The sequence below is a fragment of the Suillus plorans genome (genome assembly GCF_016647745.1).
Source record: "Suillus plorans strain S12 chromosome Unknown HD556scaffold_64, whole genome shotgun sequence".
Taxonomy (NCBI): domain Eukaryota; kingdom Fungi; phylum Basidiomycota; class Agaricomycetes; order Boletales; family Suillaceae; genus Suillus; species Suillus plorans.
In genome coordinates, this window is record NW_024537448.1 from 67,569 (window position 1) to 84,779 (window position 17,211).

The window sequence follows — 17,211 nt, forward strand, 5'->3', positions numbered from 1 at the left end:
ACCTTCTTTGGCCATGAATGCATGACCAGCGAGGGGGACGATGTCGTTATTTCTGTAGGGTGTTGTGTTTTCATGTCCCAGAGTTGTGGATTCGATTTACAAATTCAAATTAGGTTGCAGAGTTGACTTCAGCTGAGGAACAACGCACCTTGAATAAATTCGTCATCATTACCATTGTACTGGCACAATCCATAGATGGGGCAGAACGGAAGCACTGAAAGTTTGGAAGGGTTCACGTTTAACGTTCAACGTTGCAACGTTGAGCGTTGTCCATTGGAAGCCCGGTCAGCCCGAGCGGTAAATATTTGCACCTGCCATATTTGGTTCGGCCAACGTTGCCTACGTACGCCACGAGGCCCACGACTGGCAGCACACCGCTATGATGGCCGCCTACTGATCATTCTGGTATTTAGTGACGCTTCAACTTGCATGGCAGTCCTTGGACTGAAATTACGGGAATCGAGAGCAACTGCCGAGCCACCGAGTATCGACTATCCATCATGGATTTAGTACGACTGAAGTCACAAGTGGCACGATGCGACGAGCTGAGGTGTATCGTGGCATCTCCAGAACCAATGCCTTTCTCGAATGCGAGGAAGATTACAACTGAGCATGCCTTCTAGGAAAGTGACCCTCATTTTCTTGAATGAATAGGGTTTGAACATTGTTGTGACACCTGCTACAGGTCCTGGAAAATTAGCTGGGATAGGGCCCGAGTTCCAACACGCGCTTCGTGGTACGCGCAATAGCGAAGCATGGACGCTTGCGCTTGCGCTACATGCGGATCTCCTCCGATCTGGCCTAGTTCAGAGGTATGCACGTTGTCTCTGTCGCTTTCCCAAACACTCAACCCTTACTGCATCTATCTATAACGCTAGCGAGCAAGCAATTCCCAGATGCAGCAAACTCACTTTCGCAACATTTTGGGATGCGCTAAGAACCATTTCCGAATCACTCTTTTGAGTTGGCGCATAGGTAGGTCATTTCATACACGTACATGGGCTTGCTGGCTCGGCCCAAGCCAGGAGACGGCTAGAAATGGTGTTGTGTGAACTCGTGGTGTTTCCATGGTGAACATATACTTCTTGTCAACCCTCGATGACGATTATCAGGTATCAGTCAGGTGAGGAACCAAAATATCCTCGAATGGAATACAAGGTACAAGGTACAAGGACTCCTATGTTCCTGTCCCGCGGGATCTAATGAGTTTTGTCACCTTCAGAGACCTTGAAATTCCGAATACAAATTTTGGAGCAAACTTCGTGGAACTTAATCTTGGAGCACATGTGTCATGTGCGACGCGCTACACATGGACTTCCGATCTGCCATGTCTGCGATAACTGATCTTACGAAATGCCATGTAATAGTGGCGGTCGCGATGCATCGTTTTTCGGCAGCGGTCATGTCTTCGAATGCATCGTGCGCTATTATTACAATCGGCTGCTTCTTAACGTCAAAGGTTTTCCTCTGCTGAAGTGAACTCCACATCGCACAGTGATCCTCACTTCTTGCACCATATAGTCTAGACTGTCTACTCAGGGCTTAGCACACTCGGACAATGTATATGCGCCCTCTTTTTTCCCCCCGGTGATCGCGCCAAATATTAAGCCCCACTCCCGAGCAGGCCCGAGTTCGGTGGTAGCGCGAGGGAATAAACCGGAGCTACCCTCTTTTTGCCCTTTCCCATCCTCGTCGGGGACTCGTGACCTCAAGAGAGTTTAAACACACGTGCCCTATCTTCCATTCCGTACTTGCCTGATGCGTTTGGGAACCTTACGATCTCTTACGATTATTACGATTCACGCTAGCATGTATCATGACCCGATATGAAAGGTCAGGTGCGCGTTGAATGCCGTCACTTCATCATGAAGTCCTCGTGCGTCATGATTTATCATCATTCAAATCTTCAAGCTGGACTATGTAATTGCAGCAATCTATGAAAATTCTCCGTTGCGCTGGCAAAGAGAAGTGTTCTAAGTACATGTAGATATGTATAACTATACACAAAGCAAGTGGGTATGACGGAAGTGTGAAAGTATGTATCGCAAAATGAGATGAGATGTTACAAGTTGTTACACAGAAAAGTTCCGCGCGCGTTGGGTCGTTAAAAATACATCATTTGGTTACTTAACGGAAACCAAGGAAAAACAGTGCACTCGTGATCAGAAGGCCGATAATGATGACATGAAAGCGGAAAATTCCATATCCACGCTGGCAAGCTCCAGTTTCCCCGGCTCGAATAAGGAAAATTGATTTTTCGAGAAGAAATCTTCATTCGAGAACGACGAGGAGGCCAAATTTTCGGGGTGACCGAATGTGTTGAAAGCGTCTGGGAAACCCCCATTGCAAGGAAGGGGATATGAGTTATTGAAGGAAAATGAACCGGTCGTATACGGATCGTCGTTTTCTGCGCACAATGTGTCGAAAGAAGGATTGAGGGAGAAATGAGGAGTGACAGGAGAGTTACAGTAGGGCGATGAAGCTTGCGACCAGTCACAGCTGCCCTGTGTGGTGTCGATAACTAATGAAGGCGTTTGAACCCGCGTCTCGCACGGTGAAGGAGAAAAGTCAGGGAAAGTTGGACCGGCAGACGCCATCGAATTGCCGAACGCTACGTCGAACATGAAAGGATCAAATTCCTGCAGAAAAAAATTGTCAACGGAATAGAGCCGAATAGTCCGGCGCGGCTCACCAATGAAGGTTGCGGTTTCGCAGGGAAAGAATAATCTGATGAAATAAATGAAGAGGATGCCGACACATCAAGACAGTGCTCTGACGCCAAACCATCGGGTCTCGGCGGAAGATCGTCACATTGAGATTTCCAGGTTGACGAAAGGGAAGGATGGCTGCTTGTGGAACGTACTACACGGCGTGGCGCGGGCGAGGATGAAAGGAATGGCTTCTTCGTTTCCGGGTTGTCAATGGGAGCGGATGAAGATCGGCGATATGCCCTAGCAGTTATGGGAGCCTCGAAACGTGTAACAACCTCAGGGACGTGTGTGCGGTCGAATTCTTGAATTGCATGTTCGAGCTCCTGGCCCTTTTTGCCCTCTACAAGGAGCTCAGCAATTTTCGCGCAACGCTTCATGTCCTTCGGCTCGACTTCCCGAACTTTGCGCTTCTCGGTCCCACCCTTTGCTTTTGTATGAGAAGGACGAAAAGCATACTGTGGCCACTTCCGCCTATGATCCTCCAATGCCTTCTTTGCCTTTGCGTGCCAGATCTGACGCTCGTCATGGGGCATATTCTGCCACGTAAGACCTATTATCTTTGAAAGTGTGCTGTGGTTAGTTTCTACTCCTGTGGATACGTGTTGGCTTTTGATGAATGATGAGCGGAAGAGGATGAAGGCGTTAGGGGGACGGGGGATATGATCGTCGGGCCGCTTCTTGCTATGCGTGGGCCGACGGGACGAGCATTCCGCGGTAGGAGTGGGAAAGAGTACAGGTTCAAATGTAGTTTGAACAGTGTGAGGTGGTTCGTTAAAAGTGATGGGTGTTACGTTGGGTGCAAAGGCAATGCTCTGAGGAGACGCAGGCTCAAGCGGAAGGGTCCAAGTTAATTGGGCGCCTACTAATATAGACATCAGGTCATCTGGAAACATATTTATGCATTGAATGATATACATACCATCTGAAGACTCGCGCTTCAATGAGCCACGGGATCGCTCAGCAGGCATTGTTTAGGGACACGGAGGGAGGTATCGCTGAAGGAAAAAAAGATGATGTGTGAGCAAAGAGCGGGTGTACCGATAAAGAGGGCACGAGGCTGATTTCTCGGATGGGAACTTTATATGTGAAGGATATACGTACACGGCAATTTTAGGGTAAAGCCCACGGGCGTTTGGAAAATGAACGTCGGCATAACAGAGGCTATAGAAGGTTTTTATATAAGTGGTAGAGTCTGCAGACAAGGGCTTCTAAGCTAGCGCGGGCACGGAAATCAATGTTTTAGGCAGCTGTAACCCGAACAAAGAGATCGTTTGATCCCAACTTTGGACCGTCGGACATCTAATCAGAGCACTTAGCCGCATCATAACTCCTTATCGTCCTCGCGCAATTTTTTGGTTCAACCTCCCTGTCATTCGGAACGTCGGGACTCAGGTCGGCTTCCTCTTCTCTATTCCCAACAGGAATAATTATTTTTTTACAACCTACAGGTGCATTGGCTTATCCTAGGTCGTACCTGGCCGAATCATCGTGTCTTAATCGTAGAATGATCAGCGCAATCAGCCACATAGCGCTCGTTGTCATCATGATATGTCGGTCCGATCTCATCCAGGTCCTTTTTCGTGTGAAGCAGCCTTCTGAACATCAGCCCTATCTGGGTTTTTCATCATGGCGGAAGCTCGCCAGTGGGCATCTACGTTTTCAAGTTCGACATTGTTTACACACTAACACGAGCACCTTGAACCTTAAACACCTCGGACCTCGGTGACTTGTACTTTCACTGCCTCACTCGTATTCATTCACCGGTCCATGTGATTCATCGGCGGCGTGATTCGACTCTCTGGGAACTCGTCGCCAAGACTTGTTTTATTGTTGCCACAGCTCTCTTATCTTTGGGTTGCGACCAATTCGAACAAGGACATCCCCGCAGCTGAGGTTGATTTAACGAGTCCCTTCCAACCAAGTGCTGCGTCGATGACTCTTGTACTGAGCCAATCATCCATGCGATGTCATCGCGAGAGTACTTGCAAAGTTCTGACACTAGTCACCGACAAAGTGGCGCAATGAATTACACCCCAGTTATCACCCCCGCACACGTCGGTGACCGCGGTGTGTCTCCTGGACCCACATGTCGTCAGTTTGGCCAGTATGAATACAAGGCGCTGTCTACAGAGGGCGCATCACCGCGAACTCACTTAAGATTCGAAACAGAGAAGCTCGCTAAAAACAAGCTGTGTAGATCGAATTCCTGCTTAGCTGTGAGAGCATCTTCTCCAGATAGGTAGAAGCTGATGAAGGTCATTACTCCATCAGATGATTCAGATCACGATGAAAGTGGCAGTGGTCATGATTTTCGCACTGCTGTCACGTAACTCCTGCACCTGAGCTCGGAAATGAAACGGGGCTCTATACTACATCGCAGCTCGGACGAATATTATTATCAAAGTTCATCGCGAATGCTCGTATGCCATTGAGCTCCGCTAAGACATCTTCTGGTGACAGAAGCCACTAATTACACGTGGAAGCGAACGATAGTAGCCTCCCAAGAGTGAGGGAGGAGGAATATAACCGTCCGATAATTCCTCGTTGTCGCTTGGCGAAGACTCATCCTCAACTTGCGATTCATCAGCTGTGCTTGAACTTGCAGCGGATTCCTGGGACGACCCTGAGTGAGAGAGTTCTTGTTCATCAAGATGCGACGTCGAAGCGACGGGCTCTGCTACGGAATCGAATTCATTCCAGGCAGGCCTATCACGGACCAAGCGGGGGCCTGCCATCGTGGCACTTGAGATCATGCATGAACAGCTCATAAAATGATCAGTACCTTTGCGGCGTTTTTGTGGGGGCTGAGCAGCGATATCATCATTACTGCCCTCGCCTTCACATCGATGACTTCTTTGGGGGCTGGGTGAGGATACGACCTCTGCCTTCTTTTTCCCGGAAACACGTTTTGCCCTGATCTTGTTGGGCAATTCGTCTAAAGGCGTATCGTCATCCGAATCTGAGTCCGACTCCGAGGCTTGAGAGACAGCCGCACTCGCGCAAGAAGGCTGCTCTGGACTTGATCCGTCTGGGTCACCGGTTGTATTGACTTCCGAATCATCATATATCTCTTCACCCTGGAAATCATCAAATCCGTGGTCGTCGTTGCTATCGTCTGATTGGGAACCACTATCTTCTTGGGAATATTCATCTTCCCCCTCACCATCGTCGACTACAAAGTCATCCCGCTCATATTCATCACCTGGCTCCACAGACCCACGGTCGTCCCAATGTCCCAGAAGTTCCCCTACGGGGTTTTCCACATGTGCAGGTTTTCTTCTGCGGTATGGCCGTCGGTGGCTCGCGAGATGCGCTTCGTACCTCCGAACTAGGTCTTCAAGTTTGTAATACTTGGAATAGGAGTGATTACCGAATGTCAGACGCCGTCGGGGAAACCGTGACTCACCCAGTTAAAAAATTTATGCTCTGGTCTCAGACAAAATTCAATGAAACCACGCCGCTTGTAGGCAAAGCTGAGTGTGTGCCCCCGGCACTGCTGCCCGAACCAAATGACAACTGAGCCTGGTGATTTGTTTTGGTATACCTGGTCCAGGTAACGACGATGTGCTTCCACCAGGCTTTGGTACTGCAGCAACGATATATATAAACATGAACATGACAAGAGAATCGACTTACCCAGGGATTATTAGAAAACGAAGGGCGAATAACAGACCAAATGTAATCTTCTGGTACTTCGTCAAGTCTTTTGTTTTCATGTTTTCCGAAGGAGAAGGTGTAGGCTTCAGGAGTTTGGAGAAGTTTTTCTTCATATCGATCATTGGCCTCTTTTAAATCTGCATACTGCAATTATTCTCAGTGACAGCGATATCTACCACATTGAGTTCTCACCCCATGGAAATGTTGACATTCGGCTCCTGTCGCCCACAACCTGTAGTGGGTGGGGATGGAATCGAGTCGTTTACCAGCGTGTTTACCAAACCCAATAACATATGCTCCTGGATCGTTGTTAAGTTCTTCGTCGTCTGCTGGATTTGTATGCGCCATAGTGGTAGTCTGAGTGAAGATGCGACATATCAGTTCTGTGATCCATGTTACGACGAGCACGTGATAAAGTTGGTTTTATTGCCTCATTTTACCACAGGCGCGAATTCACGTGACCTCGCTGACAAATTCTACTCCTGAGTCCTGCAACCTTCCCTGGATTCCAGTCCAAACCGGCCAGACAAAACTCAGAATTAGGGTATCCATCCTTCCTCATGAGCGCCATGGCGCGCTACACTGTCGAGCAGACGCGGCTCACAGCGAGCAATGGGAAAACAAAACCACGTTACCTCAGAGCACAATGTGATCGTGCGCACACCAAACTTGCATGCCTGTCATTTGACGTAGATGTGGACTCAGACCAGCTGTGGGTTCCGAGCTGTGTGGGTGACACGACACCCGGATTGAGCTCTCAGGTTCAGTGAAGTTCTAACCTTGATCACTCCTTAAGCACCAAAGCCTCGGGAACGAATCTCCATTCGAAAACGGCAAGCATGCATTCTCATAAGCAAAGACATGCTATTCCTGCATACAGGGTGCTGAAATGTATTATGCAGTCCTTCTGTAGCAGTCGAGTCCGGTGCGCAGCCCAAAAGCTCGGAGAAGATTTTTACAAGTCGACTAAGGGCAAGGACAGGGATAGCTTTGGAGAGAATTGGTTTGGTGGACCGTTGATAGAGGGAACAAGAGGGTTGTGCAGTCCTTTGGTGTCGACTACACTTTCTCGTCGCCGTAATGGACCGTGATCTGACCAGTCAACAGACAAATATTGATATCAACATGCATCACTCGTTGCAGGATAAATTACATTACCATATCGATTGGAGCCTGAATTGGACCTCGCTGCGCTTGCGCCACCCGGTGAGTGCAGTACTGGAAAAGAAACCTCGTTGAGTTTGTCTGTGTGAACTGAACGGACCTTGTTACATATTTTATGTAATTAAATTTAGTAAATGTAGTCTAGGGGTGATATATTTCGGCGGAGGGCGCATCCAAGACTTTGGGCCATCGATAAGACCGCCATCAGCGCACATGATCCCGACGCCTGCCTTATATGGAATAGACTCCCGCCCCTGTCCAATTATGGAAACCCCGCCCAGCGTCAATCAATGAACCTACCATATACGATCATGTTCGCTGTCGACTCCCGCCCATACCTTCCGTATCCTACTCACGATGACAACCATAAGCGCTCAAGTAACTTCCCGACAACGCTCCCCAGTACGCTATATAAGACAGCGTAAGATGGTCGTCGACTCACTGCGCTTTCATCTCCAATCCCGCCCCTCTCCCCTTCTGCCCAATCTCCCTGACTAAACGATGCATTACCGTATGGGCTCCTCTTCCTCTTCACATAGCCACAAGTCTTGGGGGTCAACATCTGACCGTTCAAGTTGGTCGGCATCCCCGGCACCCCCAGCGCCCACCCCAAATACGCCGTACCTGCATCCAGTATCGCTCCCGATACCATCTATGAACGCACCCCACCTTCATACGGTGTCCCTCCCTCACCCTAATGCACATCTGCACCAACCCCCTGTGCCGCGTACGTGTTTCTTCTTTTCATTAATATGTTGCCCAGATCTCATATATTGCTTCTTAGACCAACATTCTTCTACAACCCACTCTTCCATGATAGTCTTACACCCCCTCTTGAGTCGTGGTCCAAATATAATGTTTAACGTCATGCTAGACCTAGCATATGTGCAACTGCGACCAGACTGTCCGCCTACCAGGATTTGGGAGTTCGCGCTACAACCAAAAGTCTCTCGTATGACCATTACTATTCCAGAGCTCCCTGCTTGGATAATAGAAGTTGTAAACCCCCATGGCATCACCGTGAATGACGTCTTGCTCAAGATACGGGAAACCCTCAACCAAGGTGTTACATCGCACGAGATGCAAATGCACAGACCTTCCCACGCAGTTGGTGCCGCTATCGAGTCTTTTAGGGCTAGGTCCCGTGCAGACCAGCGCGAACACGCGCTGGGCGTAAAACGTTTTGACTTTTTGGGCCCAAAAGTCTTCTTCGTTGGCCTCACTAGAGCTCGAGACGGCTCGGATAGCTGGAATGTTCACTTGTCTCAGAACGTTTGATTATTGCCTTGCACGGGTCGCATTGGCTCGTCACTTGTCATCTCTCAAGATCTCAGTATTTCGTACTCGCCTCCAACGGACTACAATCGGACTTTATCACCGCCAGCTCTTCCTTGACTTTCAAGTTGTATTATCGTTGACACAACGACCCACTCACTCTTGTATAAACCACACCCTACTCACATATTCATCGCTATCATGGACTACAATCAGACTTCGTTCTTATTTCACTTTGTATCATCATCACAACTCACATCTGCACATCTACCCCTACTCACATTTTTATCACTATCTTGCTATATCTCCCACTGCAATGCTTTCGATGTACCGGAACGGACTAGTCACGTATACTTTACAACCCCCACAATGCAATGTATTTGTATCATGTCTGATAGGTTTTTCAATCCTAAAGCAGTCGGTGAACATGAATCGAGTGGAGCGAATTCTTGTTTCGCTAGAAAGTTGACCACGAGTTCATATTACTATCTATCGAGGCACCTGAGTCATGCCTGAGTAACAGCAGCAACCAGACTTGAACTATACCCAGAACAAACGTTAGTACGTATCAGTCCCAACCATGCCTGCGCTAATCACAGAAAGCGTTCAGAAGTGTGGGATAATAGCGGCCGCCAGCAGATATATCTATTGATGGCTTCCAGTGCTTGATCATACCTGCGGACCACAAGCACACGTCCGAGGAGCAGCTGTTGCTTGATGGGCCTACTAGCCCCCAAAAAGGCGCCTGAGCTATATCAGGCCTCAAAGTCAGTGGCGTGACAGCAAAGGCTAGATTGAAACCCGATGAGCCCAGTGGTCACTCAATGAGACATTTAGCTGCGCCTGTTCGCAGCAGCATTGCTAAAGTTATGGATTTCGTGGATTTCATCTGGATCAATTTCAGAAGGACATTACATCTTTAATCACCTCCCACCTCCATTCTGTTTCCAGCGTAGTTTAACAGTATAAAGGCGTTAGGGTAATTAAGTAAAAAAGGCATGCACCATGTCTATATCCTTGAACAGAATCATGTCCCAGAAGACAGAACGTGATCATCATACAGCAATATACCCTCCACGAGTCGACCGTTGTGGTCGAACCGTTGAACATAGATGAGACACAACGTCTTGCAACATGTATGGCACCTCGCGCCAGAAATCTCGATGTCTACGCAGGTGTAAGGTCTTGCTCCAGAGAAAGAATCGTGATGCACTCACGGTATAAGATCCACGCCGCGGGCACCATATGTCGAATAGTTGTAGTATGCGCCTAGTACGAAATACGCTGCAAATGCCAGAAGGAGGCTAGGAAATAAGGAGTCAGTCGTATTCCTTATGTATCAACATTATACCACTCACACAAGGAAGAAAAACCCAAGTCCACTGCCTCTCGTCGCTGGTTTCGTATCGCTCTCTTCACCGCCTTCATCCGCAGGTGTGTCATCATCCTCTTGTGGTGGTGGTTGTGAAGGGGTTTGTGAAGGAGGTTGATCATCCGGCAAACCACACGCTGAGGGTGTACTCCAATCGACACGTACAATTCCGTTCTCATATGAGACGAATGTGGGTTCTGCTTTAGGGTCTGCATCGTCGGCACAAAAGAGAGAGAAATTGATAGACTGGGGATCATCAGACGAGGAGGGGTATGAGGGTCCGCGAAATGTCAAGGAGAGACCTTTCGGTGCTGTCACATTTGTTAAGTATGCATAACAAAACATAAAATAGAAGCTCCGCATACAATCAAGCTGGGAATATTCTGGCTCAAGGGCAGACGTCGACGCGACAGGTATGATAGCAATCACCCGGTCTGTAAACTCGGGCTTCTTGTTTATCTTCCTCAAACATGCCCTTGTCCCAGTCTGACACTGCGGTTTACATTAACATTGACAGTGCTGGGTTATCACGGATGGGACTTGCCTGTTCATCTTCTGGCACACCATGCATTGGCTTCAAGTTCTTGCACAAATTAAATCTGAGCTCATCCAGCATAGTGGTGGGCGGTGATTCTCGTGTCCTAGACACTGTGTGCGAGCCCTTCAGCGACGTTAGGTCCCATTTCAACCCTCCAGTCGACACATGGCAATCAAAGTCTTCTGCCGTTACAAGAACTGTGGAGGATAATAAAACAAGTAAGGATAACAGATTGAAAGGTAATGACTGAGGTATGAAGTGCTGGAAAATCATGGCTATATATGCGGACCCGGGGAAAGATGATGAACTAGGGCAAACGGCGAACAAGTCGCAAGTAGTACTTGAATTACGTAAGACACGCGTGCGCGTCCCTTAAATGACACTTCCACTTGGGCAACTACATCGCTTACCATCCACTGAACTAACAAGTCTATAGGAAATCGAATTCAACATGGCAGGGCTGGAACCACTTGTGCGCATGATATACCACGAGAGGCAGCAAGAAGGATCAAATCTTTGTGCGCAGCATGCCCTCAATTCACTACTTCGTACGTACCCCATCTATTGCTCGATGTTAGTGTTCACCGGCTTTCATTCACCAATTCCAGAGGGAAACTATGTTGGTATCCTTCTTTAAATTGCAAATCGTATACTCACTTGTGTGATCGCCATAGTTCACAGCGCCCGATCTCTCTCAATTCGCTCGGAAGTTGGACATACTGGAAGAGTCATCGCGTTATGACGACGCCAATCGAGCACGTACTAGTACCAACATGGATGATACAGGCATTTTGTTTTGTATTTTCAGCTGGATGAAGCGTTAATGATTCCTCAGGATTCTTCTCCGTGCAGGTGTTAGAAGAGGCACTTAATATCTGGAATCTCAGGTTTGTCCAATTGACGTTTCATATCTGGTGCATTACCTTATAGTATCTATTTCAGCCTCGTTCGATGGCGCTCTGAAGCTATGAAGCCATATCAGAATGAGCCGCAGTACGTCCGTCTACCATGAGTTATCATCTCTCGTTCCTCATCATATCGTCATCCCACAAGTAACCAAATCGCATTCGTACTCAACCAGAATCAACACTGGTACACGTTGCGACGATTTGGAGATCTCTCTATTCCAGGTGATGGACACTGGTTCAACCTCGATTCCACCAAACGTCAGCCACGATGGATCAGCAAACTCTACCTTGGCATGTTCCTGCAACAAGCTGAGAGTGACGGATACTCTATCTTTACAGTCACACAGATCGATCCAGATGCACCCTCTCAAATTCCCCACACAGACGCAGATGATATCGCATCTACTTTACCAGATCCTACCTCGGCTTCATCGTCACCCCGGGATGACGTGGAGTCTGGCTTTGAGAACGAAGATATGGAGCTGCAAGCAGCCTTGCAAGCATCACTGACTGGGGCTGGAGAACTCGGCGGTTCATGGACTATGCCGATTTCCTACCCTCCCGCGCAGAGTAGTCTATTCGCCTCTGATATTCGTGGATCGGGTTCAACGAGAGGAGTTATGCCGGGCATTCCTCCCAACCAGGACCCGTACGGAAACGCTGACGTTGACCCAATTACTGCTTCCATGGAGCGCGATCGTGTGCTCATGGAGCGCATGCGACATGAACAAGAATTGGGGTTTAGACAGCAGTATGAGGAAGAGGCTGCACGGTTTGGAAGTCGGCAGCCCCCATACGGATCACAAGCAGAAGATGGCAATGAAGACGAGCATCTCCGTCGTGCAATTGCGGATTCGCTAGCAGGGCGACACGCCAGAGGACTGGATGATGATGATTCCGAAGATTCGGATTACACACCTCCTCCCCAAGCAGGGATACCACATAGCAGGGGAAATGTGGACCGAGTTTACGATGACGACGATGCCAACTTTCAGGCTGCGCTAAGAGCATCATTGGACCATGTGTCATCTGAATTCATCCCTCTTCCGGTACAACCACTTCAGACACGACAAGCACCTCCACCTCACATCTCAGCAGCTGTTGAGGATGACCAGATTGACGATCAATCTGAAGCGGATACTAGTACGATTATATCTGAACCGGAAGCACCGAGAGAGTCTGTCAGTGTGGAAGAGATGCGCAGAAGGAGGTTGGCAAGATTCGGTGGTTAACGTTTTAACGTTGACCAGCGACAATGATTCAAGCTCAAGTGCGTTGTGTGTTAAAAATCACAATTATCCCGACGTATGATACAGTATATGAGACGCTCGTATTGAAAGGACTGGACTACTTCGTCTCCGAATCACCCATGCCCGTGGCGTGCTTAGCCTTCTCCATCAAAGACTCCTACGAAATTTTATCAGTCACAAGTTAATGAGATGACTGTTCAACCTCAGCTCACCTGCCCTTCGTTGGAGTTTTCGCTCATGGTGTCACCGGCCTTCTGGGTGGTGGATTTCTCGCTCTGAAATCAGACCGTCAGCGTCAATCAAAACCTTAAATCGAATTAGGGGCTAACCTGCGGTTGGAGAGTAGAAGCGACAGAATCGGACATTCCTTTCATCTTGTCACCAGCCTGCTCGGTCATCGACTTCTGAGAGTCGGGCTAAGACAATGTCAGGCGCAAGAATAAATTCCGAGGGGAAAAATGTTCGGACCTTCACAGAAGAAGCAGCCTTGTCGGTCATAGATTGACGTCCAGTGTCAGCCATTGTGATGATGATATTGATTGGGAGTTTAAGTTGATATGTGGGTGTGTGTGGAGAGAAGATGTTGGGGAAGAAAAGTGAATATCCTCGACCTTATATACCCTTTGAAAGTAACGGGAAAGCTGTGCATGCCTGACGCCGGTATGACGTTGTCATATTTTGGAGAGATTCTGCCTTATTTGGCGAGTGGTCAGAATGACACGGCGCTACCGCTGAACGTTAACGTTGAACATATTGCGTCAGTACTAATTCCTATATGAATCCTATCAGCTTTTAGATTGCACATTGGGTGTTAGACCAGTTTATCCTATCAGGCATTCTTTGTCTAGTGTCGACCAAGAGACTTTCAGCCCTGACTCAGTGAGATCGCGGTGGGTTCAGTAGACGTACTAGCAATATAGAACGGCTCTCTTCGGGAATACGGTGTAGGTCACATGTACAGGGCTCGTACAGAGTTCGGGATCTATGGTGTATACAACTTGATCGTAGTGGAAAATAAATGTGGGTAAATATCCAAAGGGTCATAGTGAATTGTCAACAGTCGCGGACATAGACGGGTCTGTAGCATCATCATCGTTTTCTTCAAGCTCACGGTGCCGCCGCCGTGCAGATCGTAAATAGCGAGAAAAGCGATTTTGTTGGTTCGAGGGTGCTTGGCTGATACGCCGGTTGGAAGGAAATACAGAAAGAGTATCACGACCACCCGCGTACCCTGACAACATCGCTTCAAGAGCGTGAAAGTCTGTCGTCCGTTAGTAAGAGGTTATCTCGAGCTCGCGAGGCATGATTCACCTTGTCGACATAATGGGCAAGAACTCGAAAGCTCTAAAAGCCATGGATCAACACATGTCTGATGGAAACGATGTTTTCCTTCGCAAGGCAATACCCTTAGTTCATCACCCTCTTCAAAGTCAACGATACAGATGGGACATGTCTCACGTCCGATTGCCTCTGGCATCAGCGGATCGACATCCCGTGCTGAGGATGGTGGCGCGTCGGAAGTAGCAGGCAGTCGTGGAAGCGTCAACCGAGGTACAGCTCGTGCATTGGACTCCTGACCATGCACGCTTGTTGTGGCAACAGTAGTAGAAATGTATCTCTCAGTAATCCTTCCCACTGATTGTAACGGTTGCTGGACCGCCTGACTGGAGATAGTGCTCATCTCCACTGCATCATTTGTCTGCTGCAGTGCTGTATTAGCATTCACAGGAGGCAATTCGCCGTCTTTGAGACTTGGATAAGTGGGATCCACCCGATTGTCCGGCACAGTGCCGAACCTCACAATGGGGAACGTGTCCAAAATGGCTCGTCCAAGACCTCTGGCTCGGCTTTGGCTCCCGCCGCGTGCAAGACGGAGGTCACCAGTCGCAATTCGGGGACCGTATCTCTCAGGATGGCGTATTGCCCTAACTGCCTGAACAATATTTAGATCAACACTAATCAATAGTGTAACGCAACATACCCCCGAGATGATGACGATGCAAAACAAAGCTGAAACACAGCCGGTGATAGCATACAGGATGATCCTGTAATCAGACTTAGCCCGTAAATCAAATACACTATCAAATTATTCTCACATAGTGAAACCTGTCTCTTTTTTACTGCCTTGATTCGTAGTCGAACCAGTGGAACCATTGTCATTACTGCTTGTCCCAGTAGAGTTAGTTCCCGTCGCATTCCAAGCTTGCAAAGTTGCAAGTAGATATCCAGGAACGGTAGGATAGCCTGACACTATAGACTGACTGATAGTTGTGTCCGATGCGTTCAAGGTAGTTGCATCGAAATTCCCATAAACAGATAGATTCGTGCGTCCACCTTGCCCGAACTCGTATTCAATGTTTCTAGGGACTCATAAACCAGGCCTACATAAGCATGTACAGTCAAACTCACCTCGAGACCGATGTCGACTGAGTTGAAAATATATCGAAGACTTGATCAAAATTAGCGGGATCAGCATACTCTGGATTGATGACGCAAGTGCTGGAATAAAGAGAATACAGAAGCTGGAATGAAGGAATTAGCCATGCAATTGTCGACATACATGCAACCGAACAAGCTTACAGCAGATTGAGCACCTGAGCTGTTCGCCATCGTAAATATGTCGACTTCCTCAGAGAAGTCCGTCGAATTGGCATCGCATGATACCAGAGCTATCCAAGGAGTGGTTGCTGTCTGTATGAGCATCCTCGCCGAGTCGATATAGAATGCACGCTTACATGTCTCGTTCATCGCTAAACTCTCAGTGAAGTGTACGAGGGCCCCCTACTTGAAGGATGAGATCGCAGTCAGCTCAAACGGATATATATGCACCTTAGTGGTACCATTGCTATTTGCGCCCACAAGTTGATAGGACACGTACTCCCAATCCGAGCTAAGAATACAACCCAAGCAACCAAACGGAGCAGCTTAGAATGTAAACGCGGAGGGCGCGCTGGCAATCTTACCCGTTGGGGTACCACTGAAGAATCAACCTTGATGTATTCATGCCATTTATCTGGCTCGTGTCGTTAGAAGGCTGCGCTGGGATGTACCCGTACGCTGAACCTATCAGGTTCAAGAGCACAAACAGGACGTGAAGCGACACAGCATGGAATAACATGACAGCTGGTGAGCAGGAACTGCGAAGAACGTCGGCCTCGATTTTGAGCCAAGGTTTGACGATGAGCTTGACATTCACACTCTGTACTCGGTATAAGTAGTTTGCCTCGGTGAGGGCGCGAGGTTGCTTAGGTCAGCGGTCAGTAGCTAGCACTAGCACTAATTTGGATGGCGCTCCTTACAAATACGAAACGTTGAACAAGGTCGCAGCTGAGGGGAAGACGCGCTACGCACCTCAGCGCTCCGCAGCGTGTGTTGTAACGTTGAATCTTGGTTTTGTTAAAGTGATTAACCCAGAATACGCGGACCTTGGACGCGCTACCTCACCGTGATTGTGACCTTTTACCTTCTGAAATAGATCGGCTTTAAGAAACCATGTTACGATTCGACGTCGACTGATGCAGTAAAGGTTGGACCCCGAAAACTCCGGCGGAGCTTTTTCTATGTATTACCGTTTCCATTGTTCTGCTCGTCGAGCTCGCGGCCTTTGCGCACAGCATCCTCTGCTATTTTTTTCAACCCTTGCATCCTGCCCGTAACCCTAGACACCAATCTCGCTCTCGCTCCTTCCTGGTACCTACGGCCTAGCTATGACGTTACCGCCGGTCGATTACTTTTGTGGAACAGCGCATCAAGACTGGACGGCACGTCCGCACCAAAATCTAGCGCCAGATCCCCATCGCGCTCGCAGTCAACATCCCCTCGTTGGCTCTTCCTGTCAACCCTTCTTGTCAGTTATCCCTATTGGTGCGGCCTTCACATTCTTTTTCCAGTGATTTCTGCTGCATCCTGGATTTTCCCCTCTTCGAAGTTCTAGCTTGCAGCTCCACCTCGTGCACACTACCCTACTATCGATGTCTACATACATGTTACTGTCATTGGAATTTCATATTGCATCCTCATCATCGTTCATGGTTAAAATTCCATGGAAAAAGCATTGTCGAGGAGATGCTACACTATACACCCGAGTTTTGTATGGGAGAGAGTGGCAGGCACGAGAGAGATGAGGACACGAGGATGAAGAAGTCAAAAAGTGGTATATGGGGAAGTGCTGTCCCAAGGAATGCGCTCGACCATGAGCGTCGTTGCGGTGACTCCAATCGAAGTTTGTCCGTCCGTGCTGAGTGCTAATGTCCGTAGGCCGTAGGAAGTGAAAGCGCGCATGGGGGTGGGGAAGAATCCGGAGCAGCTAGCTTGGCTATGGCCCGACGTTTAAGGG

The 17,211-nt window shown here is 48.5% G+C and overlaps 7 protein-coding genes across 7 annotated transcripts; 2 read left to right on the top strand and 5 right to left on the bottom strand.

Annotated features, from left to right (window-relative positions):
- Nucleotides 1-1,825: 1,825 nt before the first annotated feature.
- On the bottom strand, nucleotides 1,826-3,947 carry HD556DRAFT_838298 (uncharacterized protein). The gene is made up of 3 exons (XM_041311792.1): nucleotides 3,631-3,947; nucleotides 2,693-3,570; nucleotides 1,826-2,639 (listed from the first exon to the last, which is right to left on the bottom strand). The coding sequence occupies exons 1-3, from the start codon at nucleotides 3,677-3,679 to the stop codon at nucleotides 2,163-2,165; spliced, it is 1,404 nt and encodes a 467-aa protein (XP_041155996.1). The 5' UTR covers nucleotides 3,680-3,947; the 3' UTR covers nucleotides 1,826-2,162.
- Nucleotides 3,948-5,149: 1,202 nt separating this feature from the next.
- On the bottom strand, nucleotides 5,150-6,716 carry HD556DRAFT_1447488 (uncharacterized protein; the record flags this gene model as incomplete). Its single annotated transcript, XM_041307278.1, has 5 exons — nucleotides 5,150-5,439; nucleotides 5,494-6,061; nucleotides 6,118-6,297; nucleotides 6,348-6,512; nucleotides 6,561-6,716. 5 exons carry the CDS (start codon nucleotides 6,714-6,716, stop codon nucleotides 5,150-5,152), a joined length of 1,359 nt encoding a protein of 452 aa, XP_041155997.1.
- Nucleotides 6,717-7,778: 1,062 nt separating this feature from the next.
- Nucleotides 7,779-9,232, top strand: HD556DRAFT_1275897 (uncharacterized protein). Its single transcript, XM_041299231.1, has 2 exons — nucleotides 7,779-8,259; nucleotides 8,317-9,232. The coding sequence occupies exons 1-2, from the start codon at nucleotides 8,034-8,036 to the stop codon at nucleotides 8,808-8,810; spliced, it is 720 nt and encodes a 239-aa protein (XP_041155998.1). The 5' UTR covers nucleotides 7,779-8,033; the 3' UTR covers nucleotides 8,811-9,232.
- A 304-nt stretch (nucleotides 9,233-9,536) lies between these two features.
- HD556DRAFT_838596 (autophagy-related protein 27) lies at nucleotides 9,537-11,053 on the bottom strand. Its single transcript, XM_041311793.1, has 6 exons — nucleotides 10,724-11,053; nucleotides 10,545-10,671; nucleotides 10,166-10,490; nucleotides 10,025-10,111; nucleotides 9,810-9,974; nucleotides 9,537-9,696 (listed from the first exon to the last, which is right to left on the bottom strand). Exons 1-5 carry the CDS (start codon nucleotides 10,988-10,990, stop codon nucleotides 9,863-9,865), a joined length of 918 nt encoding a protein of 305 aa, XP_041155999.1. The 5' UTR covers nucleotides 10,991-11,053; the 3' UTR covers nucleotides 9,537-9,696; nucleotides 9,810-9,862.
- A 30-nt stretch (nucleotides 11,054-11,083) lies between these two features.
- On the top strand, nucleotides 11,084-13,145 carry HD556DRAFT_838695 (Josephin-domain-containing protein). Its single transcript, XM_041311794.1, has 5 exons — nucleotides 11,084-11,336; nucleotides 11,392-11,503; nucleotides 11,553-11,604; nucleotides 11,660-11,710; nucleotides 11,771-13,145. The coding sequence occupies exons 1-5, from the start codon at nucleotides 11,169-11,171 to the stop codon at nucleotides 12,855-12,857; spliced, it is 1,470 nt and encodes a 489-aa protein (XP_041156000.1). The 5' UTR covers nucleotides 11,084-11,168; the 3' UTR covers nucleotides 12,858-13,145.
- HD556DRAFT_1447492 (heat shock protein 9/12-domain-containing protein) lies at nucleotides 12,973-13,397 on the bottom strand (the record flags this gene model as incomplete). The annotated part of the gene is made up of 4 exons (XM_041307279.1): nucleotides 12,973-13,032; nucleotides 13,088-13,150; nucleotides 13,205-13,291; nucleotides 13,344-13,397. The coding sequence occupies 4 exons, from the start codon at nucleotides 13,395-13,397 to the stop codon at nucleotides 12,973-12,975; spliced, it is 264 nt and encodes an 87-aa protein (XP_041156001.1).
- A 518-nt stretch (nucleotides 13,398-13,915) lies between these two features.
- HD556DRAFT_1244705 (uncharacterized protein) lies at nucleotides 13,916-15,993 on the bottom strand (the record flags this gene model as incomplete). Its single annotated transcript, XM_041298469.1, has 9 exons — nucleotides 13,916-14,136; nucleotides 14,187-14,808; nucleotides 14,857-14,920; nucleotides 14,972-15,235; nucleotides 15,285-15,397; nucleotides 15,456-15,562; nucleotides 15,611-15,656; nucleotides 15,705-15,765; nucleotides 15,839-15,993. The coding sequence occupies 9 exons, from the start codon at nucleotides 15,991-15,993 to the stop codon at nucleotides 13,916-13,918; spliced, it is 1,653 nt and encodes a 550-aa protein (XP_041156002.1).
- Nucleotides 15,994-17,211: the final 1,218 nt, after the last annotated feature.

Coding starts and splice junctions, on each gene's coding strand:
- HD556DRAFT_838298 (XM_041311792.1), bottom strand. CDS start 3,679: ATGCCTGCTGAGCGATCCCGTGGCTCATTGAAGCGCGAGTCTTCAGAT. Junction 3,571..3,630: donor GAAGCGCGAGTCTTCAGATG/GTATGTATATCA, acceptor CTATATTAGTAG/GCGCCCAATTAACTTGGACC. Junction 2,640..2,692: donor CGAAACCGCAACCTTCATTG/GTGAGCCGCGCC, acceptor TTTTTTCTGCAG/GAATTTGATCCTTTCATGTT.
- HD556DRAFT_1275897 (XM_041299231.1), top strand. CDS start 8,034: ATGCATTACCGTATGGGCTCCTCTTCCTCTTCACATAGCCACAAGTCT. Junction 8,260..8,316: donor GCACCAACCCCCTGTGCCGC/GTACGTGTTTCT, acceptor ATTGCTTCTTAG/ACCAACATTCTTCTACAACC.
- HD556DRAFT_838596 (XM_041311793.1), bottom strand. CDS start 10,990: ATGATTTTCCAGCACTTCATACCTCAGTCATTACCTTTCAATCTGTTA. Junction 10,672..10,723: donor GTGTGCCAGAAGATGAACAG/GCAAGTCCCATC, acceptor TGTAAACCGCAG/TGTCAGACTGGGACAAGGGC. Junction 9,975..10,024: donor CGCGGCGTGGATCTTATACC/GTGAGTGCATCA, acceptor ACACCTGCGTAG/ACATCGAGATTTCTGGCGCG.
- HD556DRAFT_838695 (XM_041311794.1), top strand. CDS start 11,169: ATGGCAGGGCTGGAACCACTTGTGCGCATGATATACCACGAGAGGCAG. Junction 11,605..11,659: donor CTTAATATCTGGAATCTCAG/GTTTGTCCAATT, acceptor TATCTATTTCAG/CCTCGTTCGATGGCGCTCTG. Junction 11,711..11,770: donor CCATATCAGAATGAGCCGCA/GTACGTCCGTCT, acceptor TCATCCCACAAG/TAACCAAATCGCATTCGTAC.